The 24,741-nt window shown below is 40.0% G+C and overlaps 1 protein-coding gene and 2 non-coding genes across 3 annotated transcripts; all 3 read left to right on the top strand.

Annotated features, from left to right (window-relative positions):
• Window positions 1–477: 477 nt before the first annotated feature.
• On the top strand, window positions 478–24,741 carry LOC109418109 (WD repeat and HMG-box DNA-binding protein 1). The gene is made up of 6 exons (XM_019692297.3): window positions 478–1,355; window positions 1,416–1,880; window positions 4,737–5,974; window positions 6,038–6,196; window positions 23,977–24,093; window positions 24,158–24,741. The coding sequence occupies exons 1-6, from the start codon at window positions 797–799 to the stop codon at window positions 24,668–24,670; spliced, it is 3,051 nt and encodes a 1,016-aa protein (XP_019547842.2). The 5' UTR covers window positions 478–796; the 3' UTR covers window positions 24,671–24,741.
• On the top strand, window positions 22,980–23,078 carry Trnay-gua (transfer RNA tyrosine (anticodon GUA)). Its single transcript has 2 exons — window positions 22,980–23,016; window positions 23,043–23,078. It is a non-coding gene; the product is annotated as a tRNA-Tyr (tRNA).
• Trnay-gua (transfer RNA tyrosine (anticodon GUA)) lies at window positions 23,838–23,934 on the top strand. Its single transcript has 2 exons — window positions 23,838–23,874; window positions 23,899–23,934. It is a non-coding gene; the product is annotated as a tRNA-Tyr (tRNA).

Raw genomic sequence — 24,741 nt, 5'->3', positions numbered from 1 at the left:
TAAACTAACACAATACACGGACCGTAATGTAGACGGTTCAACAATACCGCATACTGTTCGAACCGGTCGATCTGTATCCCGAATGGGTGGTTAAGCAAATCTTATGGTGATCGTTTATGCGGGTCCTTTTAGTTGCCCATAAACTACGTAGACATATGGTCATATTAGCTCCCACTCCCCTCGTAGACTTTGGTCAGAATCATCCCCTCCCCCCCTTCCAAGAGTCTACAAAGTTTATGGACGGACCCAAATAATTCTAGATTGAGTATGAATAAGGGTAACATGAGAGAGTTCTCTTCAGCGACTCTCTCTCTTCTGCAAATTAAAGTGACAAGATGCAAATTCAATCGAACTTTTTTACACTCAGACGCTAGATTGCATCGCAAGCTAGCGATTTTTGACTAAAAAGTGCAACAATACTTGCATCGATGAAGAGAACTCTCTCATGTTACTTTCGCTCTTATTTAAACTCAATCTAGAATTACCTGTCTATTTATTTGAGTAAATTTCTTGTTCCGAGTACTCAAAATATTTTTTTTTTCTGAGAGTGTAACAATGTGTGCAAGCAATCCATTAAATCATTCTGAACGTGTACGCAACATTGAAATATTTCTGTGTTGCAGCTCGGTCTGTTGTGATACAACAATGCAAGATTTCACTGTTTTGGTGCATTTGGCGCGGAAGCGAAGCTCTTTATCTGTTGGTCAGTGAAGATTCTCAAAACGTTGAAGGTGTTCTGGAGTTCTCGTAATTTTTTGATAAAAAGTAAAACTGTAAAGTTTAAAACTAGTGCAAAATGCCATTCAAACGGTCGGCAATGCGATACGGCCACATAGCGGGTTACACCAGTGCGGTCTACCAGGAAAACGGCGAGCGAATCATCAGTTTCGGCTACGACGGCGATGTTCGAGTGTGGGATGGTGTGTTTGATGACGACGCGAGTACGACCTGTTTGGCAGAGAACGTGTGGGCCCTGCTGCAGTACGGTGACCGGGTGCTGGTTGCCAACGATCTGAACACCGTCCAGGCGTACAAGTATCCGGAGCTGGAAAAGGATGGAATCGAGTTCCGGTTCACGGCGTTCGTGACTAGTTTGGTAAGGAATGGCCAGTATCTGGCGGCGGGATCCGAGGATGGAACCATTAAGGTGAAACCGACGGGGGCAGAAGGTGACGAGTTTGAGCTCGGAGGATTGGCAGGACCCGTCCTGAGTATGGCGTTGAGTCCGAAGAATCTGCTGGCAGCTAGTTGCGGTGATGGGAAATTGCGGGTATGGGACTTAGCGAGCAAAAAGTTGTTGAAAACGTTGGACGGTCTGAAGAAGGTGAAGAGTTTCGAGGGAAACGTGTACTTTGGTAAGTGATGTGGATTCAAGGCTTGACACATTCTAAATAATGGTTTATTTCTTATTTCAGCGACTCCAAGTTTCGACCCGAAACGTGGCTCCGTTTTGGCCTTTCCCAGAGGAAAAGAAATAGTTGTGCTGAATACGACGACCTGGGACCAACAGAAGTTTCTGAAACATAAAAGCTTATCTGCCGAGTTCACATGTGGAGCGTTCTCGCCACGGGGAGAATTCTTTGCAGCTGGCAGTGCCAAAGGAGAGGTCGTCATATGGGACTACCAGACCGGGGAGCTAGTGAAAGGTGAAGAGGTCTCGATTGATTCCAATCCGCTGATCAGCTTGACGTGGCATCCCAAGAACAATGGAGAGTTGGTCATCTGCGATGATCAGGGACAACTGGGGAATGTCAATGACATTTTTAATGACAATGACGACGCTGACGATGGTAATGATCTGATGGAAATGGCCGAGAAGGAAGCGAACGGGGCAGCCGAAGAAGACGATGATGATGATTTGGATGAAATGTACTCAAAACGTAAGTAGAAAAGCAAACCTACTGACCAATTACTTAACAGAGAGATTGTTTAATTTCCGCTCCATCTGACATCTGATCATCAGATGATCTGACACGTGAATGCCTCAACCGCGTTTAGGGCTCAAATCAGAATAACAAATGCTCAAGAACTAAAAGCACTTTTTCCCAAAATGATTCACATATCAAAGAAAATAAGAATGTCCGATTGTTTATTTGGTCAATTATGACAATCGGACACGCTGGTTTGGTTCGCTTTTTCGTCATTATGGAAAAAGTGCTTTTTCAGTTTGAGATAATATGCGATTCTTAATGATACCAGACTGTCCTGTAAAATACAGATTTTAGGCAAACATGAAGTTTCTCTCAAGGTTTCTCCTGAAACATGTATTATCTAAACTGGTTTGATTTCCTGCTTGTTGAACCACTGTGCGACTTCATTTCATTGCTAATTACCTATAATTTTGATAATACATTGGTGGCTATTTGTCTCCAGTTCCGCACTCTGCGTAGGGTCCGCAGATCGTCCTCCACTTGGTCGACCCACCTAGCTCGCTGCGCTCCACGTCTTCTTGTACCGGTCGGATGGCTCTCCAGAACCATTTTAGTCGGGTTGCTATCCGACATCCTGATTATGTGACCCGCCCACCGTAGCCTCCCGATTTTCGCGGTATGGCCGATGGTTGGTTCTCTCAGCAGCTCGTGGTTCATTTGCCTTCTCCAAGTCCCGTCTTCCATCTGCACTCCACCGTAGATGGTACGCAACACCTTCCGTTCGAAAACTCCAAGGGTGCGTTGGTCCTCTGCACGTAGGGTCCATGTTTCGTGCCCATAGAGGACGACCGGTCTAATCAGCGTTTTGTAGATAGTTAACTTCGTTGCGGCGAACTTTATTCGATCGTAGAGTTCTGCGGAGTCAAAAGTAAGCACGATTTCCTGCCACAATGCGCCTCTGAATTTCTCTGCTGGTGTCGTTGTCGGCGGTCACCAGTGAGCCCAAGTACACGAATTCTTCAACCGCCTCGATTTCATCACCGTCGATATAAATTCGGGGTGACGGGCGCGCTGATTCCTCCCTGGAGCCCGTTGCCATCATGTACTTTGTCTTCGACACATTAATGATTAATCCGATTCGTCCTGCTTCACTCTTTAGTCGGATGTATGTTTCCGCCATCGTCTCAAATTTACATAATATCAATAATATCAATATCATCGGCGAAACCAAGCAGCTGAACGGATTTCGTGAAAATCGTCCCACTCGTGTTTATCCCCGCTCTCCTTATTACACCCTCCAAAGCAATGTTGAACAGCAAGCACGAAAGACCATCACCTTGCCGTAATCCTCTGCGAGATTCGAAGGGACTCGAGAGTGTCCCTGATACTCGAACTACGCACATCACTCGATCAATCGTCGCCTTGATCAATCGTATCAGTTTATCCGGGAATCCGTATTCGTGCATAATCTGCCATAGCTGTTCTCCATCGATTGTATCATACGCCGATTTGAAATCGATGAACAAGTAATGTGTGGGCACGTTGTATTCGCGGCATTTCTGCAACACCTGGCGGATGGCGAACATCTGGTCCGTTGTAGCGCGTTCATCCATAAATCCAGCCTGATATTGCCCCACGAACTGTTTTGCAATCGGTGATAGTCGGCGGCATAAAATTTAAGAGAGTATCTTGTAGGCAGCGCTCAGTATTGTTATCGCGCGGTAGTTCCCGCAATCTAACTTTCGCCCTTTTTGTAGATGGGACACACGATACCTTCCATACATTCCTCCGGTAATACTTCCTCCTCCCAAATCTTGGTAATGACCCAATGTAGTGCTCTTACCAGTGCTTTTCCACCGTATTTTAGTAACTCGCTTGGTAGTTGATCTACTCCAGCGGCTTTGTTGTTTTTTAATCGGCTAACTTCCTCTTCAATCTCTTGGAGGTTAGGGGCTAGAAATCTTTCGTCCTGCGCACGTACTCCTAGATCTGTTACCGCGCCACCTTCGCTGCTTGCAATGTCGCCATTGAGGTGCTCATCGTAATGCTGCCGCCACCTCTCGACCACCTCACGCTCGCTCGTGAGAATATTCCCGTGATTATCTCGGCACATGTCGGCTTGTGGCACAAAGCCTCTGCGCTAGCGGTTCAGCTTCTCGTAGAACTTTCGTGTCTCCTTAGCGCGGTGCAGCTCTTCCACCGCTTCGCGATCTCGTTCTTCCTGCTGGCGCTTCTTCATCCGGAAGACTGAGTTCTGCCTGTTCCGCGCCTGTTTGTAACGTGCCTCATTCGCTCTTGTACGGTGTTGCAGCAACATTGGTAATATCCAATAAATCCAGTATTTTCACCCATATGAAAACCATTGATACTGTAATGTATTCACTTTAGTTTTTAAGACCTATATTTCTATTTCAAGACTATTTCTTAAAACTACTTGTCAAAGAAGTTTCTATCTTGGGGGTTTAGACTTAAATGAAAAGAACGCATACGTGTTGCTGTTACCAGATCACAGAATGTTCTGCAGCTGGGTTTATTTCAGAATCCTTTCTAACATACAATTAATCGATCGGCTATTTGCCCGTATAACGAAAGGGATTGTACCTACCTTCTTCCGAACGCTATAAATTTAGAAAGTAACGCGTTACGCTACAGATACATATGAATAAAATTCGTAATAGAGCGGCTTAGTTTTTTTTGTGCCGTTCTAAAAGAGGACCTCATCCTTATGGTCGTTATTGAGAATATTACGTAACTTACTGGAATAATCTGCCGCCAGTTACCTCAGCAAACTGTAGTACAGTACTTAACATAATACGAAACTCAACGATAATATTTATAAACACTACCTAAACGTTCATATTACAGACGTTGCCGGCACAAAACAAGTGGCCGAAGAATCCGATGACGATGATAACACCGTTTCCGTGAACAGACTCAAAAGCCAATTTGCGCTGCCCACCGAAGACCAAGATGATAAACCGGAACCGGAAGTTGGAAAACCGGAGGATGATAAATCGGACGATGAAAATCCGGACGATGAAAAACCGCAGCAGGTGAAAGCCGCATCACCGCGTATAGATTACGATGACGATGATGACGCGCGCTCGGTGATGAGTGACACTTCCGTAAAATCCTACCCGATGCAGCGATACTTCCAACCAGGATCCACACCGGAAAAACTGGCGCACCGATATTTGGTGTACAATCACGTGGGTATAGTGCGGGGTCATACCGACGGTAATGAAAAAGCCATCGAAGTTGAATTTCATGATTCCTCCAAGCATCACGGAATGCATTTGGCCAATTTCCAAAATCATACGGTGGCCGGCTTGAGCGAGACTGTGCTAGCCATGGGGTGCTCTACCGGAACGGACTGCAACAGTAAGCTGGTGTGCATCAATCTGGTAGCCTTCGGTAATCGGGAATGGAGCAGTATTATGCCGGATATGGAAGAAATTGTCGGCGTCGTCGCTTCGGATAAAACGGTAGTCGCGGCCACCACTGCTGGTCTGCTGCGAGTTTACTCCGCGAAAGGAACACAGAGGGAGGTGATAGCGATACCTGGTCCACTGGTTTCGATGGCTGCCTACGGTGATCACGTCTTGGTCGCTTACCATCGGTCCCCGGCGACCAGGGACCAGCATCTCAATCTGATGATCATCACGTGCGTCAACTATCGATTGCGATGCCGAGAAGTGTCAATCCCATTGACGCCCGAATCGGAACTTCGTTGGCTGGGCTACTCGGACAAAGGATCACCGGTGATCTACGATTCGGCAGGCAGCATGCGCCTTTATCATGCAGCTTCCAACCTGTGGTTTCCGATTATGGACGCCGAAAAGCACAAAATTGGCGCCAGCGACAGTTTGTTCATCGTAACGGTGTCCGAATCGAGGCAGCAGGCCCAGATCATCGTTTGCCGTGGGGCGAAATTCCCGCAGACCAACCCGCGGCCCATTCCGTTGAATGTCGCCATACAGGTGCCCCTGTGTGAAATTGATAGCGAGAAGAGCATCTTGGAAGAAAGTTTGCTGCGGAGCATGTATCTGAAGCATGACGATGCCGACAAAGTGATGAAGGAGGCGGCCGTCAAGCTGTTTGCGGTATGTGCATGATTTTCGAAGTAAATACTTTTCATCAATTTTAATAAGATATTGTGTTTTCAGTTGGCCAGTCGCGCAGAAATGGAACCCCGCGCCAAGGAGTTGATTGAGACGATTGCGTCCAGTCAGCTGATTCCGCTGGTCTGCAAGTACGCCCGAAAAATCAATCGTGTCCACCTGGCGGAAAGTTTGTCCGCGCTGCTGGGCACATTCCAGGATCAGGTAAGTCTATACGCGATTTCTCTTTGCAAGTGTTGCCGATCGGCTCACAGGTCTAGTTTATGTTGCATCGGTTTCGAAAATGTTGCGTGCGATGTTGCACACGCGTGTGCTATTTTTAGATCACGCTTTCGTCGATTTTCCCCTCCAAAGTGTGACGTTTAGGGGATGTCGTCCGGTTGCTTCGTAGTGTGTCGGTAAAACAGTAATTTCGCATGCTGTTTTTATGGTAGGGTAGAGTAGGTAATGTTTGCCTAGGGTTCGATGCATTAAAATTGCAAATTATTTAATATTTAATGGCAAAAACAAATTTCCTCTCACTAGCGAGTACTTGATTTTAGGTTGACAAAATTAATTAATTTAGTTACCTAATTAAAATTTTAATCTATATTTTACTCATAAACGTGCTGTTGTACAAAACATTGAAAAAAAATCTCGCTTTTTGTACTAACGCTAATGCTTAAGGTCCCATTATTAGACGTGACAAATATTTGGCCAAACAAGCCCAACAAATGACCAACACAACGTGAATCGTAGCAACCTTGGATAAATGTCGGACAACAATGGCAAATATTTGTCATTCTTCATTACACCAACGAACCTAACCTCAAAATGACTGACAATTCTCACGTCATTTTGACAGATGTAACATGAGCATAAAAAGGACGACAACAATATCGATAAAGTAGAATATATGATCCGTCTTTTTCGTGCATGTGTGTGGTCTGTCAAAATGACCTGAGAATTGTCAAACATTTTCATGGCTTGCTTTGTTGGTGTAATGAAGAATAATGACAAACAGTCTAATGGCACCTGATTTTAGGTTGACAAAATGAATTAATTTAATTAAAAATTAAAATTTAATTAAAATTTTAATCTATATTTTACTCATAAACGTGTTGTTGTATTTTGTACAAAACATTGAAAAAAATCTCGCTTTTTGTACTAACGCTAATGCTTAGTGTTGCTGGCGAAGGCGGCAAACCGCGCTAGTTTAAAACTTCAATTTTAAAATTTCAAAGTGAAATTAGAGTCGTCGCGTAAATTTCTTAATAATCCGATGAATTGATTTTGCCTAAATGTTTGGGTAAATTCATCAAATACATTTATTATTTATCATCCCTCCCCTTGACGAGTCAACGAGCAAAGTGACAAAAGAAGAAAATGAGATTTGTTCCGGCCTAAACAAAATAAAAAATATTTTCCAACAATTTTCAAAAAATCTTGCTCCCAAGGCTGCTAGGATCGTGTGCTATTCATCCTTTCGCATGGGAAGCAAACGCAGTACACGAAATTCTTCGCGCGGAACGACATAACGCGGAAGTTCAAATTATCTCAATAATTTAATATTTTCTAGAGTTTAATGCCAATATGAAATAGGAAAACCCTGGGCTTGGATTATATCTTCCAGGAAGCTTTGATTTCAGGCATGTGGTCGATGGCCTTTGCAGTAATGATTAGAATAGCTGAATGTACCGTGGGGTGCCCTAATTTCGTGCGGGTCCAAATTTCGCTCACTGATCATATTTAGACATCATAATCATAAAAACAATTGTGCAATTGTCCCAATTTCACTTTAACTATACTATCTAAAGTGGAATTTGAACAATGCAACAATTAGTTCTATGATTATGTTCTCTAAATATTATCAGTGAGCGAAATTTGGACCCGCGCGAAATTAGGGCACCCCACGGTATAATCAATGGCAAACAATTCTGTAAGAATCAGATCTCCAAGTCATCTGATATAGTTATACTGATCATGACGCTGCGTAGTATATCGACCATTTGTCGAAGTCATTTATGTGCCGGGAAAATATAATTCCAAGTTGGAGAGAATATTACAAACTGAGGGAGGGTAATAGGCCCAGTCAGACCCCTGAATGGGCAATGTGGGTTAGTTTATGGGAATGCCATTGAAGGTTTGTAATATTCTCCGAGGCTTTCGAAATCCAACAGGGCGCGTCCCCGGGTTGCGGATAGGGGGAAAAGGGAGATTTTTCACATTTGTACTGTAATCAGCCAATGTGGTATTATCTCCTATGGTGTTGTAGTGCGAATGAATGATCTCATTCTATGGGAATTCGAACCTTGTAATGTATTGTTTGTCAACTTCAATTTTCTAAGCTTGATAAGGTTTTGAAGACAAACATGAGATGAGAGAATTGCCTAATAGGAAAGTCACATCAGCAAAGCTTTTACATATGCAAATGCTATCCATGGGGTCATGTTTAGCATTTAATATGTATGGCAATGACTGATCCTTACCTAGCAGGGGTACTACAAGACCACGCGGACAATTCGATTAAAAGCTTAATTGGGGATAATATATTTTCCAGAACTGAAGGGACATTTTTTCCAGGGTGACTGGCGAGTCGGAGAGGGTAGAAGTTTCCGTTTGTTATAATTGACAAAATAAACAATCGGGTGCTTTTTCTTTCTATGACTTGCTTGGTATTTTGTGGATTATTGTTTTTTGGTTTTGGAAGGTATGCGATTCACTATTGAGCCTTAAAATTATTTTGCATCTGAATAGCATTGATATCGTCAAGTCTGCACCAACACCCTAATCCCACACCAAAATACCCTTTTCCTATCCCATGGCGTTTATGTGGTCAGCAAAGACTATTCAGCCATTACCCCTCCTTATCATCGGCTTTGGACTGACTTGCGCTCTCATTGCCCCACCAAATGCTGCAAAATGAAATATGAAATAGGAAAATGGCGGTCAAGGCGAAGAAGGCAATTAGGGTGGCCACTCAACCGGGAATTCCGGGAAAACCGGGAATTACCCGGGAATCGCAAACGACCGGGAAAAACCGGGAAAAAACCGGGAATTTGCTTAGAACATAAACCACCCTTAAAATTGAAGGTCCAGGATAATAATTTCTATTGCATCTACATGAGAATTATTATTTTTTCTTTAACATGATCCATATTTTTGTAATCTAAAGATACTATATCGCAGATATTAGATACAGATTTCAAAACTTAATCATAAGATTTATTTTAGATTTTTCTTATATTTTGATTTTAAATCTTGGACTTTTTTAATAGAACTGTTGTAGAGAATTACAATTGTTTTTGAAAAAGCTAAGGTATAAATGGAAAACTTCAAATAATGTGTCTTGGGTAGGACAGTCAGTGTATTGTACTGTGGTAGTTTAGGAGCTTCGATCCCAGGTCCTCGGCGTGACAGTCAAGTGTTCTAACCATCACATGTACCATTACAGAAAAAAAAATATTGCTATATTAAAAAATACCTTATTTTACCGCAGTGTTCCTTTACAATAGGACAGATCGGTGAAGTACTAGATTTGTAGTAATGAGCTGAATTTTAGTATGGTGAGAAGGTCAATTCTCCGTTTCTGCAATAAAATAGTGCAAAAAGCGTGGGTATTATGATTTCTTGCCTAATTTGATGCTGTTTGAGCAAAACTTTGGGCAACAGTGTTGTTGTTTTCTCCATTTCTTGCAACATAAACAACATAGTTATCAAAAGTTTTGCTCAAACAGCATCAAATTAGGCAAGAAATCATAATACCCACGCTTTTTGCACCATTTCATTGCAGAAACGGAGAATTGACCTTCTCACCATACTAAAATTCAGCTCATTACTACAAATCTAGTACTACACCGAACGTGCCCCATTACAAATGTGTATGATTTTAGAAATTCTGTTAAATCGATCGTCTTCAAGAATTTCATAATATTTTTTCCAGTATTCCATGTTGGACATGTTCTTTAGATAGTATACAATCGATTCTTCCAGGTTGCCTAACATTTCTCTTGATGATAAACCAAGGTTTTCTTCGTAGATTCTCCTAGAGATTTCTTCAAACATTCATTAAGAGATTTAACAAGATATTTTCCCAGGGATTTCTTGAAACGTCTTACAAGTAACTTTTCCAAAACAATTCAACCATATTAAGCAGTTTTACTCATAATTTCCTTTTTTTCAAGAAAATTATTGATAAAATTATAAATAATTTGTAAAGACGTTCTTAAAAATTTTACATGCTTTTTGTCAAATACTGTTGGGGTAATTTATTTGGGAATTCCAACTATATTTTACCTATTTGAATCCTCCCATGGATTTCTTCAGGAGTACCTCTTTCATTAGTATACTGTCAAGCATATCAACAGTGAACATTATCAAGGAATCCTTTAATAATTATTCCAGAGATTCCACAAACAGTTTTTACTTTCCAGATTACCTTTACAAGTTTCTTCAAGAGATTTTTCGAATAATCTCCCAGGGATTGCTCCAGTAGATTCTCGAAAAATTGATTTGAGTTTTTTTTTCAAAAATTTCATTTGGCATTTCTATTAGAAATCTCTACCCTAACTTTGAATAGAGCATATCTAATATGTATAAAATTCCGAAAATACTTTCCTGATGAATATTTTAAGTTTTTAAGACTAGAGAAAATATGGGCTTCTTACTAAATGTGGCCTATATTGGATTTTGTTTTTCCAATAAAGATGCTCTAATAGCAGGGCTCATTCGCTTCTAATTGTTAGGCATGATTCAGTTTCCGATTTGTTCGAGATTTTACTTACGTTTTCTGAATGTTGAATGTTGATAACTTGCACATAACAAAAGAACTTCTGGTACAAAAAATCGCATTCAAGTATTTTTATGTCATTTTGAGCGTTAAACAGTTCAAGCTTGAAGCATAAAATTGAACAGTTATGGTGTTATGTTGTTGGGGAATTCAAAAAATTTATAAATGTAAAATTTATTAAAGCCGCCATAAATTGTCAACCTCCTAGAACGCGATCAATTGAGCCAAAAGTCTACTTGGGCTGTTTATGATGAATGATATTTTTTGACATTGTTAGACCTTTGACAATGGTGCGCTTCCAGTAAGGTTAACTGTTTACAAAATCAGAAAAGTGAGAAAATAGGAAATAGCAATATCAGTGTTCCGATTTAACCATATAAATCAATTTCTAGAAAACCGGGAAAAAAATTTTAGGTACCGGGAAAAACCGGGAAATAACCGGGAATTTATTTTACCGAGTTGAGTGGCCACCTATTCCGAAGAATTGAAGGACGATTCAGATGCTGATACGGTAGAACTTGAACTGAAAGACATATTTGAGACAGAAGACTGTGGGTGCCTTGGTACAGTGAAATATGCGGCCCACACTATTCAGCTAGCAGTAAATGGGAGTTTGGACAAGAATATGTTGGAAAGAATAAGCTGTGATTCGGACTAAACTGAAAGAACTGAAAACAATGCAATATCGAATGCTATTTGAGATGGCCAAGGTTCCATTGCCCAACATGAAGTTGTCACGCGATGGAGTTCTATGTACGAAATGCTGCACATCGTTTAAAAATAATGAGCCATTTTATCACAGACAAACAGACATACAATTCAAATCGCAATCATAACACGATTCAACGGTCATTTTGAAAATAACGTATGGTTCGGATTATGCTCGCATGTGTCATGGTGGCGCTGCTGTGCCTACATCACCTCTAAATTCTGGAGAGAAATGAACGCGATGCCGATCACAGTTTACATAAAACTAGCTGTCCCCGGCAAACTTTGTCTTGCCTACTGCGCTTCTTTTACGTTTCAAGTCTCTAGCCAAGCCCAAGTCCCCATTCAAAATATATGAAATCCCGATGTTCAAAAACTCTAAATTTTCCCATGTTTTTTGCCTCATAAACCTTCCTTGGGTGAAAACTAACAGAACAAAACTTAGACGACCCAAATCGGACCATCCGTTCGCTAGTTATGCGCGGTCCCACGTATGCCACTGCATTTCTTCTATATCCCTTTCGTGACGAACCAGCACAATTGTGCTGTTGAGCGGTAGCAGTTTTGCATATTTTTTTCATCTGTTTAGACTTTGTTTTATGTGATGTAAACTATTTCAATAATTCAGCCATTACTAATACTCGTTTGTATGTAAACAAACTTTTGTTTACATTGCCTGTGAGATTTATCACAACAAGGTAAACAAAAAGTGGTCAAAAACCGTAAAACATGAAAAAGTTTTGCCTGTCGCATAATTTTTATTTCCGATTTGTCTAGGTAGTCATAGCAAGAAATCGAAAGATAAAGAGATAAAGAGATAGATCTTTCAAATGAGGTAAAATAATTGTTGTTATTTTGGGAAATCTAAGAGTTCTGGAGAGCTAAAGTTGAGCCATTTGTATGAAGATTTCATTTTTTTGCGCTCCGTCACGAAAGGGATATATATATATATATATAAATGCAGTGGCATACGTGGGACCGCGCATAAGCGAACGGATGGCAGTTTTTTTCTGTTAGTACCCGATCAGAAAGGCATAACAAAATTATAACCGATTGAGTTATTTATTTCAAAAAATTTTCATAACAGAATGAGTTATAAAATTCGCCGGTTAGGTGTTAAAATAACAAAAATTATAACAAAAATTGCTCTAGCCATAACATAATTATAACAGGTCTTGATACAATTTTAACAAATTTATAACAACGTGAGATATAATAAATCTTGGAATGATCGAAAAATTATAACACATGTTGTTATAAATTAGATATAAATATATTGGGTAAAAATTGAGTTGGGTAAATTTTAACTCATTTTTTGATTAATTTTTATTAAGAGTGTTATTTATTTTTAGCGAAAAGTTTTTTGTATAAAAAACTTGCCCCACTTAGTATGTAAAAAACCCACACCCAGACGGGAATCGAACCAAGGACGCCAGCCTTCAACTACAATCCGGCGCCTTTATCCATGAGGCCATTGCAGCACTTGAAGTGAGGGGAGGTTTAAGATCAAGTGGTTCTTCGTTTTGGTGGCTGGTCTATAAATAGACTCGTTTGTCCAACGCACAGGCGAGGGAAACTATGACGTCACATAAAAGTATTCTTGATACAATTGATCGCAATTACGTCATCTTAGGATATAATAACAAAAGTGGATATAATTTAGTTACAATTGTAACTCAAGAATGTGCTCTGCATTTTAGCATGTTTTGTCTCGTGATTCAGACCAGAAATTAATGTCGTATCTTCTTTAAAGTGGTAAAGATAGTCAATGGCTCTCAGACATTGAAAAGAGTGGTACAGTAATGTTCCGATTTTATCACCCCCTTTCCATAAATGTTTTCAAACACTGTAAAAATCTATATGCGTTTTCAATATTTTGAACGTTGGAAAGCACGCATACAAACTTCATCCTGAAGAAGAGGGAGGAGATTTTCCCTAAAATGTAACAGGGCATTAATAAAAAATGAAGGTCTGACGCGTGGAGGGGGTGATAAAGTCGGAACATAACTGTATACAATTTCACCTTTTCTTGGCGCTAGCGAGATAATTATCTAATGTTTCTCACCATAAAGGAAGTTCCTGCCTAGCAAAGTTATGCAGTAGTCTTGTGATTGAAAATTACATCACTTCGTGGCGTTAGTATGCATTCCTGGAGATTGTCAGATTTAGGTGGCTTGTGAAATAAAAAAATAAGTGTTTAAAGCCCAATTTAAACATTATATGGTACAAGAATTGACATACTAAAGCAACTTTGTGAGTTTTGCTTTGCCTCGTGATCTCATATAATGTTTTTATTTTCAGCAAAAATACTCACAACAAGCCATTTCCTCAAGTATTCCAAGCTACTAGGTACTTCACTAAATACTAAGTATTCCAACTTCGAACTTCGGTATTTGCCTTGGCATTTGCTCAATATGCATGACGATGTCCATCAACATATCGATAATATTCTGCTATTGATTGGTTTTTCAAAAGCTTTTAACAGGGTTTCTCATTTTGAACTGCTGCAGAGATTATCACATCTATTTGATTTCCGTTGAGATTCTGTGTCACTGAGTAAATCCTATTTGAATAACCGCTTTCAAATAGAGGAAGTTAAAGCAAATCATTCTAGCCCGATCGGTATTCCATCGGGAGTGCTACAAGGATCGGTTTCAGAACCATTGCTGTTAGCCTTATGTGCCAACGGCCTTCCATCATCTTTGAAAGTATGTAATATCTATATTAGCTCAAAAAATCGTTTTTGCTCCACACCGCTTACTGGGGGAACAGGGTCGTTGAAATATGATGAAATTGGAGTCACGTAAAAATCACCAGTTGCGACGCCCTGATTGAACTATTTGATGGGCATCACTGCAATTAGCAGTGAAACATAGTAGCCATGATTTCTGTGTTCTATCTTTGGACCCATATACAGCAGCAATGTTGCCTGCTGGGAAGCTGGAGGATCACTGTTAAAGTTTCTCCAGTTCGATGAAAATCGATAACTAATTAATTAGCCGTCCGATTTCAAAGCGGTCTTCGGCAAAGTTGTAGCTAATAAAGTTGCCTATGAGTATCAGGGTTCAATTAATCATCTTAGACAGTTGGGAAAATGTTACGGTCGATTGAATGAAAAACGTCGTTTTCCCGTAGTAATTCCCATATAAACTTTGAAGGGCTTGTGCAGTCTCAATTTTCAACCAAATTAGCTCAAATTTTGGGAGGAGACATAGATTCTGGTTACAAATCGAATAAGCGGTGTGGAGCAAAAACGATTTTTTGAACCACGCTAATCTACATGTTTGCAGATGATCAGCAGCTGTATTTCTACTGAATTATTATGAACGTTAATTGTATGGCATATATTTAAGTCATGTTATTTTACAACGAACATTCACGATAAAATAATAGCATGAAACCAGCTCACCCATTTATGCGAATATGGCTTTGCTGCTGCCGAACCGCACACTACTCTATCAAAGTTTCTAATGGTAAACGATTGCAAAAATTATTACCTACATCAGTTTGATTTCAGTAGAGATTTTGTATCATTGCTTTAATCCTATTTGAATACCGCTCTCAAATTGTAAGTGGATGTTAAACGAAATCATTCAAACATGATCAGTGGAGGATTGTGACACTTAAAACTTATTACAGGAATGTTGACAGTTTCGATGAAAATCATATTTTTCAAATCCCTTTTGATGCCTCACTTATCATATAGATTGGAATTAATATTAAACGCTTCTGTAGCTGCATATAATTGTTTGAGATGTGACTAGATACTCTAGTACTACTAGTAGCACTCGTGTCCTGAATAAAGGTAGCCAATATCAGTGGAGCACGCTTAATTTTTTAGCACTAATATATGTGTAACCCTAATAGACCAAATCCGTGGCGCTCAACGAGTGACTAAGACTTACATAGATCGAAAATCAGCTCGAGCAACCACTTACGCCGCGTAATTTTTGGGGATTGGCGGCATGCACCGTGCGGTGCGAAAAAAGCGTGTGCTTCACACAATCGCAAGTGCTCGTCTCCCGTTTTGCCGAGAGACAAGAGACGTATGAGAGAGAGCTTTCGTAATTGTGCGAGAGACAATCGCAGCACTAGCTCTACGGCGCAGGGAGTAATGCACGGTGCTTGGACTGCGCTTGTCTCCAAACAGAAAAAATCAATTAATAAATTAATTGAAGAGTTTGTGTTTTCGTCAAAGTTGTTAAGCTTGTCAAGGGTTGACAAGTGATGGGTCGTTTGATTCGAAATTTTTCCAATCGTGCGTAGTATCAAGCCAAGTGCTAAGCACGGAGACAAGCACCGAGAGAGTGCATACGACAGAGCGTGAGAGCTCCAGCGCGCGGCAAAGTAAGCGAGCAACACACAACCGATTGCGCGTACTCGTCTCCTTCTAGTTTGTTGTGCTGTCTCGTAGCAGAGTGTGCGGCACGCAAAGAGTTTTGAGTCGCACCCTATCCCTGCTTACGCGAATATTTTGCAATAATTTCGGCATGGGAACCACGTTTGGTTTACAAATCACCTTGGAATACCAAAACATGTTGGTATTTGACAAAAATTGACGACAAACATGCCTAAAGGTCCAATCTGCAAAAGAGAGGCTCTCTTTGTTCTGATTCTCATTAAATTATCACGATGTCACATTTTTACAATTTGTTATGTGTAGATCAAAAAACGGTTGCTTTATCTACCTTCTGACATGAGAAAAATCCAAATTCATAAATACAAGTACGTTGTAATCAAAATAGAGGAGACTTAAAGAGAGTCTCTCATCTGCAGATAACCCCTATAGGCATGTTTGTCGTCAAATGGGAGCGTACGAGTAATTTTGAAATTTGTGTAAATGTTAATCGTTCAATGAATGCCATGCAAAAGTGTAAACATTGGTTCTCCGTGAGGAGTAGTGGCTGGCCCATATAGCCACAGCTGTAAGGGCGTGGGTAGGGTATCCAGCAAGACCACGCTGGGTGTGAAGAGTTCGATTTCCGGTGGGTCCAGGAACTTTGCATAAAGGAAATTTTCTTGCCTTCCTTGGGCATAGAGTATCTTCGTGCCTGCTGCACGATGCACACAAAATGGTCATTGGCAGCGGCAGCTCTCAGTTAATAACTTAAGCTGAGAAGCTGGATTTGACCCAGTGGGGGCGTTACGTCAAGACGAAGAATTAGTATGGGAGTGACGAGTATGGCTGTACACCACAGAGCGGCGAAATTGCGCACCAAACACCACCTGTAACATATTCATTTGACATACACTTCATTTTCAAAACTATAACTGAGTTTGTTATAATGTTGATATAAAGATGATCAACATGAATTTATTTTGATTATAACTGATCTTGTTATAATTCTGATATAATTATATCAGGTTTTCAGATCAATTCTTTCAAATATATCTAAATATAACAAACGTTGATATATATATCAACCGTTGATATAATTTTGTTACATTTTTGTTATGCCTTTCTGATCGGGTATTCACCCAAGGAAAATTTATGAGCCAAAAAACATGGAAAATTTGCGAGTTTTTGAAAATCGATCTTCCATACATTTTGACCGGGGACTTGGTCTTGGCTAGAAATTTGAAACGTCAAAAAACGCAGTAGGCAAGACAAAGTTTGCCGGGTACACCTAGTTTTTATATATATACACTACCCGCCAATAATATGGAATCGTTGCAATACTCAGTATTGCAGCACCCAAAAAGTTTTGCATCACCCAAAATAAGGAGGAAAAATGGAGTAAATCTAGAACCAATTAGGTTGTGGGTACGAGTTGCATTTTCAAACAGAATTAGGGGGTCATAAGTGCATTGTACCCCGAAGACCAGAAATAATCACATTTTAAGGTGATGCCAAACTTTTTTGGGTGCTGCAATATTCAGTAAAGGTGTTGCAATATGTGATTCCATATTTATGGCGGGTAGTGTAGATGACTCAATCATGAACCTTCATTCATGTTTTATGAATGAATGACGCCACGGGGGAGTCGTCACCTGCTAAATTGTTACAACAAGCCGAGGGAATCAACACCTGCAAATGAATGCTTCGGATTGGAAAGCTCATTAGATTTTGCACGGTGACGTCACGAATGAACGTTAGGTTCATTCTCGATCTTTCTGCTCTCTTCGCTCTCACACGAATTTTGACATTTTCCGGTGGTTTGTTTTGATTCCCATTCGTTGCCGTTCTCTTCTCTCTCGGGGAGAAAATTGAGGTTAAATTTCTATTGAAAACTCTATGAGCATTAAAGAGAGTGCTAGTGAGATGGCAAACGATTTTTTTGAAACAAATTTCTTCTAAGTAATATGTATGTTTGTGTGTGATTGTATGTTAGAGGCAATCATGAAAGTGTGAGGATTGTTGATCTCACCGAAGCTTACAAACCAGTGCATTTACTGACCAAAGAACTACAAACGAGGTATTTCATAATCGGCGGCATGCTTCGTTTGATTAAGGTTTGTCAACTGAGATTGTCAAACATTTTAGGAAATCCGTATGTAGAGTAATGCAGTACACATGGCTCTATTTATCGATCCATAAGGAATTTCATAGTCTCCATTTCTAACCAAAGAAACTAATGTTGAAGCTTTTGCAAGTTTTTTTTTAAACCGATTGGTTCATCAATTATGTATTTGTTCGCGCACAGAGCGAACGTGTGTAGAGTAATATTGAAATACTGTCCATTTAGCTTCCCTCTTGTCGTTGGAACACGCACTTCTCATCCTAACTGCTCTTCCTTGGCTGGCAGGCGACAAGCGACTAAACGAATCAGCGGTGGTGACGGCCAGCATCATGCGAGCGGACGGTGGACGAGAGACGCGGTGAACATGTTTTGCCATGTTGGCATCTGAGCATCGACTTGAGCACCAACCAATGCGAGCGAGGCTTGCGCTGATTGGTGGGTGGTATGAAATGGGTATGCTGGGGTAGAGTATATAAGTGATTACATTTTCTTGCATCAGGATCAGTATTTGTTTAACCTTTGTCGAATAAACATCAGTGAAATCCAACCACCAAGCGTTTTCCTTGGACAGCCACACAATCCGCCTTTTACAAGGCTAACACTTAAGAGTTATCCGTCGTCGAGCTATCGTCTGCAGCAGTTGTTCCTGCGGCCCTCTTCAGTGGGAAGAGCCGGCCAACCTCCGTCCAGTGTCCGTGATCGGACAGTATTAATATTTTATGATTTCTAATAAGATACTATTCTCAAGATGTCCAGAACTCCAGAATACTTAGACGCTTACAAGGAACAAATGAGAGAGCTCAAGAGGAAGACGATCCATCAGAATACGAGAACTGTGATGACGAGCTTGAGCGCACTTTAAGTGTTGAGTGCAGAGCTACTTTGAATACCAAAGCCACACCTGAAATAGAACTCCAAAATGAAACGTCTCAGCTTGGCAAATGCTAAGTCGCGGCTTGATTTCAAAACGGACATTTGGAAAGATTCTCGTATTATTATATGAAATACAATAGAGGTAATCGTGAAAAAAATACACCGATAGAATAAAGAGAAGCAAAAGTAGATCCCTTAGACCTTGAGGGTCCTATGGTCCACTGCACGAATTTATGCTGGCCTGCTTATGGGTAGTACGCTGATCGCAAGATATTTCTTGGCCTATCTCGATGCGTGGAAAATTCAGATAAGGAATCGCTCAAGAAATAATAAAGCGTCGCTTTATTTCGGATTCTAGTACGGAGCTGAAACGAAACGTCAAATCAAATGGGGCTTGCTGTGTTAAATTTCTTGACCATCACGGTCACGGAAACATAATGCACTGAACGAAAATTACTTGAGCGATTCCGTTTGAAGTGCATACCTCGCATTACTCTCATAGAAAATTTGACGTTTGAGCGATGCTGACACCTCTCAAACGTCAAATTTCGTGTGAGAGTAAGCAGGCCAGTATTAATTCGTGCAGTAATCCATTCCAGAATAATTTGCATAGCCTATAATATCCCATGGATATACCACAGACAAACAGACGTATAACTTGGATCAAAATGCGATTAAAATCATGGTCACGAAAACTTAATCGCCCAATGTTTATCACGTTGTAATTCGCAAACTCACTGAGTAGGTGGTGGTAGGGGGCAATCGTGAAACTGGAGCGAAAACGATGCGAGCGCTGTGAGTGAGAGATTTGCGAACTACAGAATATTTGAATTATCCGTTAAAAAAGGAAACGATGGGAAGTAAGTTGAGTGAGACGTCTGTTTGTCTGTGGATATACCAAACGTATTATAGTTTGCACTGAGGTTCCATCAGTAGCATAGACAACATTCGACAAATCCGACAAAATCCGCGTAAAAAAGTCTCACCATCTCTCGACGAATAGGTATTGCAAAAATAAGATGATGAAAAAAAAATTATGGAGTTTTCATTTACTCGGCCGCGTAAAAAATACCTGACTGTATTGTGAGGTCTAAACGCGAATGAATTAATTGAATAAGGTGAAGAGAATTGATAGGTAGTAGACCTTATAGATCTTTAATCCTACCTGTGCATTAGGGTAATTTCTGACCCCAACCGTACACTACCCGACTAGAAAATTATATCAAGTTTATATCATATTGTGTTATGATGTTATAATATTTTTCTATAACTAATTATGTTATAAACTAGATGCAGGATGATGTTAAAAAAAACTAAAATTGTAACAAAAAGTACACTGGTCTAATCAAGGTTATAGCCTATTTTGTTATCATATCAAAATTATAACAAAATGTTATATGAATATAAGCCTCAGGATTACTAGTTTCTATCAAAACTTGATACAATTTTGTAACATAACATTCCAAATGACGAAGACTTAAAACTAAATTATAATAAAATGAGTTATAAAACAACATTTGAAACATAATGTGATATAATTGAGTTAAAGTCATTTGAAAACAACAAGGATGTTGAACATGATTATATCACAATGAGTCATGAATATCATAGTTTGTTAGGATTATGTTTTATTGTTGTTATAATTTTCTAATCGCTGTTCTTTCCCAACGTGTTGCACTAGGAATATTAAACAAACAATCAATCCTAGAGTAGTTTGGATGACCTAGATCACCCAATTCATGTACCAAGAAGTTTATAGCGCTGCTTTGAGACTTATTAAGTACCGTAGAATATGCTCCGCGATTATAATAGATAGCATGTATAAAATTTGATTGAGCACAACCACAGACAAACAGACGTATGTATCACTTGGAACAAAAAGTGATAAAAATCATCGTCACGAAAACATAATCGCCCAATGCTAATTACGCTATTAGGAGGCGAACCAGCTCTCAAGCTGAAAACCTCTTAAATAAAGATAAAAAAAAAAAAAAAATAATTACGCTATAGTTCGCAAACTCACTGAGTATGTAGATGGCGGTAGTGAGCAAACGTCAAACAGGAGCAAAAATGATGCGAACACCATGAGTGAGCAATTTGCGAACTACGGAATATTTAAATAATCCGTTAAAAAGGGAAACGATGGGAAGTGAGCAGAGTAAGATGTCGTTTGTGGCACAACTATTTCCATTGACTATAAAAATACTTCAAGGTAAAATCAAATTAAATCTATGGTAAAATGTTTTAAACCAAACAAGATATTACATTTCTACCAAACGAAGATCGTCCCGGGTGTTTACAGGATAAAAAATCAAGTCTATTTCAGGCCGAACATTTCAATAGGTCCTATCTGCATTTGAGAGGCTCTCTTTATTCACTTTTTCTTTCAATTATTGCAATGTAATGGTAAATTTTTCAACTACTTTTGCAGTACAAATCAAAAGACGATTGATTTGACCATCATTCTATGCAAGGAGATAATCATAATTCAAATGAACAGCTGAGATATTAACGAAAGAGAGGGAAACCAAAGAGAGCCTCTCTTCTGCAGATAGGACCTTTAGACATGTTTGGCCTGATTTGTTATCATCATGTCCAAAAGGTTTCACATCCAATGGGGTACACGGAACTACAAATGAACCCAAATTTAAGTTGTTTTGACGCAATCCCGGTCTTCCGTGGAATTACTCAAATTTGCGTCAAACAGCGATAGTGGCGAGTGAGTAGTTCTCGTTTGAGAGCGGCAAAAAAATTAACCCAGTGGTAAGTTATTTTCACCCAACGGAGGCCTCAATTGACGCAAATTTGGGTTAACTCAAGAAAACCCAAATTTGGCTTCTTCCACGGAAGAGCAGCGGATGCGTCGGTGCTTCTCTCTTTGTTTTCGAAAACATTGCGGTGGGGCGAGGGAGAAAACAACCCAACTTTGAGTTAAAACTTTAAGCAGTTTAGTCAAATTTGGGTTTTTAAAACTTATTCTTTGGGTTATAATATTTTTCCGTGTACGTTCGGTGTAGTACTAGATTTGTAGTAATGAGCTGAATTTTAGTATGGTGAGAAGGTCCATTCTCCGTTTCTGCAATGAAATGGTGCAAAAAGCGTGGGTATTATGATTCTTTACCTAATTTGATGCTGTTTGAGCAAAACTTTGGATAACTATGTTGTTTATGTTGCAAGAAATGGAGAAAACAACAACACTGTTGCCCAAAGTTTTGCTCAAACAGCATCAAATTAGGCAAGGAATCATAATACCCACGCTTTTTGCACCATTTCATTGCAGAAACGGAGAATAGGAGGCAATCAGTGAAGTACTAGATTGAAAGTAGTGAGCTGGATTTTTGTATGGTGAGATGTTCAATTCTGCATTTCTGCAATGAAATGGTGCAAACAGCGTGGGTTATATGATTTCTTGGCTAATTTGATGCTGTTTGAGCAAAAGTTTGGATAACTTTGTTGTTGTATTATTTATTCCATGCAACTTCAACAACACAGTTACCCAAACTTTTGCTCAAACAGCATCAAATTAGTCAAGAAATCATATAACCCACGCTGTTTGCACCATTTCATTGCAGAAATGGAGAATTGAACATCTCACCATACAAAAATCCAGCTCACTACTTTCAATCTAGTACTTCACTGATTGCCTCCTATAGGACAGATTGGTGAAGTACTAGATTTGTAGTAATGAGCTGAATTTTAGTATGGTGAGAAGGTCAATTCTCCGTTTCTGCAATGAAATGGTGCAAAAAGCGTGGGTATTATGATTCCTTGCCTAATTTGATGATGTTTGAGCAAAACTTTGGGCAACAGTGTTGTTGTTTTCTCCATTTCTTGCAACATAAACAACAAAGTTATCCAAAGTTTTGCTCAAACAGCATCAAATTAGGCGAGGAATCATAATACCCACGCGTTTTGTACCATTTCATTGCAGAAACAGAGAACTGACCTTCTCACCATACTAAAATTCAGCTCATTACTACAAATCTAGTACTACACCGAACGTGCCCTATTGACCTTCTCACCATACTAAAATTCAGCTCATTACTACAAATCTACTACTTCACCGATCTGTCCTATTAAATCAATTTCATTCCATTCGCAATGTGATTCTAGTGGCGACAATTATTGTGTTTACCTTCCAAGATTATGATACGCTTTGAGAGCGCGAAATTCACAACCTTCGATAGCTCAGTTGGTAGAGCGGTGGACTGTAGAAGAACACGTTGTGAAGTTGGCAGTTATCCATAGGTCACTGGTTCAAATCCGGTTCGAAGGATAGTTTTTTAATGGATTGCGTGAACGTCATTATCACTCATTCTGTGCTAGAGCAGCAAATCGGCAATTTTTATCAAGGCTAGACTTGGTCGATTTCACTTCATTAATTATTTATTCTTCATTACACCAACGAACCTAACCTCAAAATGACTGACAATTCTCACGTCATTTTGACAGATGTAACATGAGCATGAAAAGGACGGCAACAATATCGATAAAGTAGAAGATATTATCCGTCTTTTTCGTGCATGTGTGTGGTCTGTCAAAATGACATGAGAATTGTCAAACATATTCATGGCTAGCTTTGTTGGTGTAATGAAGAATTACAAAAAGTGTAATTAGTTTCATAAAGATGAATTGCTTTGGTTCATATTCATATCTACTTAAAGGACAACAGCATCTTGCTCTGGAAATAAGAAGCACAGTGAAACACAAAGAGAAAACTGGCGAAGATAAAGTTAGGTTAGACGTAGACCCTAAAGAAAAACAAAAACCTTGTCGAAATGATGTGTGCCTGTGTGAGTTTTCGTCCTGAACTTTATGAATGATTCCCAAACTCAATCAATCAGTAATAAAAATTCATTTTTCTATAAAGTCTATGAACTTTTACATAAGATCTAAAACAACTTGATCTATCTAAAACGCACTAAATCGATACATTTAGCAACACTGGTCAAACCCGAGACATTAACCTTGAAGGTCTTCTTCCTCTTCTTACCACCCATTACAACTTGGCTTCTGGATCATCAATTTCCACGTACCTTCGATAGCTCAGTTGGTAGAGCGGTGGACTGTAGAAGAAAATTCATAAAGAAGCAGTTATCCATAGGTCACTGGTTCAAATCCGGTTCGAAGGATTAACTTTTTTTTTACTCTTTTACGTTTGACCACATGAACAGGAAAAAGAAGAAGAACAATTCGAGATGGAAGTCGTCCGGGAAAATGCCGCCATGGTTAGCGAACTGGTACACATCAATCGGGAAGCAGTCACCAAAAAGGACAACACCCCTAAAATTGTAAGAAAATTTACGCAGTTTGCCACCTGAGGCCACCACCCAGCAAAATCTTTTATCATTCCAGAAACCAATACCGGTTACGATGCGTAAGAACCCCTTCAAAAAGAGTGGCAGCAGTGGGCTATCCAGTCCCGCAACGCCCAATCCTCTGGAGCATCTCACTGCCAGTGCCATCGGTTTCCCATCCCCATCGGTATCGAACCGATCCACGTCTAAAAACGACCTCCACGCCGACATCGATTCGACGACATCGACGTTCGAGAACAACGAGAATGAACCGTCTAATAATGGAACCAACGGCCGGACCCCCACCACCCCGGCCCCTTCATCCGGTCCGGGGAAGTTTACGCCCTGGTACGAGAAGAACAAGGCTCAGCTCAGGGAGGATCATCCCGCTGTCGAGGAAACCGAGCTGATCAAGATTGGTCTGAGGCAGTTCAAGACGCTCAACAGTTACCTGACGCCACAGGCTAGCAGCAACAGCACCAACGGCGAGAAGCGAAAGCGGGACGAAGGGGAGCCGACCGAGTCCGGAGTTTCCAAGCTGGCCAAGTTTGGGTTCGTGAAGAAGGGATAATTGTGTCTTTTTTTTGTTTTCGGCGTTAAAGTGCGTATAACTTAAGAACAGTATACATGTAATGAACCTAA

This window comes from Aedes albopictus, chromosome 2 (genome assembly GCF_035046485.1).
Source record: "Aedes albopictus strain Foshan chromosome 2, AalbF5, whole genome shotgun sequence".
Taxonomy (NCBI): Eukaryota; Metazoa; Arthropoda; class Insecta; order Diptera; family Culicidae; genus Aedes; species Aedes albopictus.
This window is presented reverse-complemented; position numbering and strand designations above follow the sequence as displayed.

Bases quoted from the DNA above. Each gene is read 5' to 3' on its own strand.
- LOC109418109 (XM_019692297.3), top strand. From the start codon at position 797: ATGCCATTCAAACGGTCGGCAATGCGATACGGCCACATAGCGGGTTAC. The intron at 1,356-1,415 runs GTAAGTGATGTG...TTCTTATTTCAG, and splicing joins CGAGGGAAACGTGTACTTTG to CGACTCCAAGTTTCGACCCG. The intron at 5,975-6,037 runs GTATGTGCATGA...TTGTGTTTTCAG, and splicing joins CGGCCGTCAAGCTGTTTGCG to TTGGCCAGTCGCGCAGAAAT.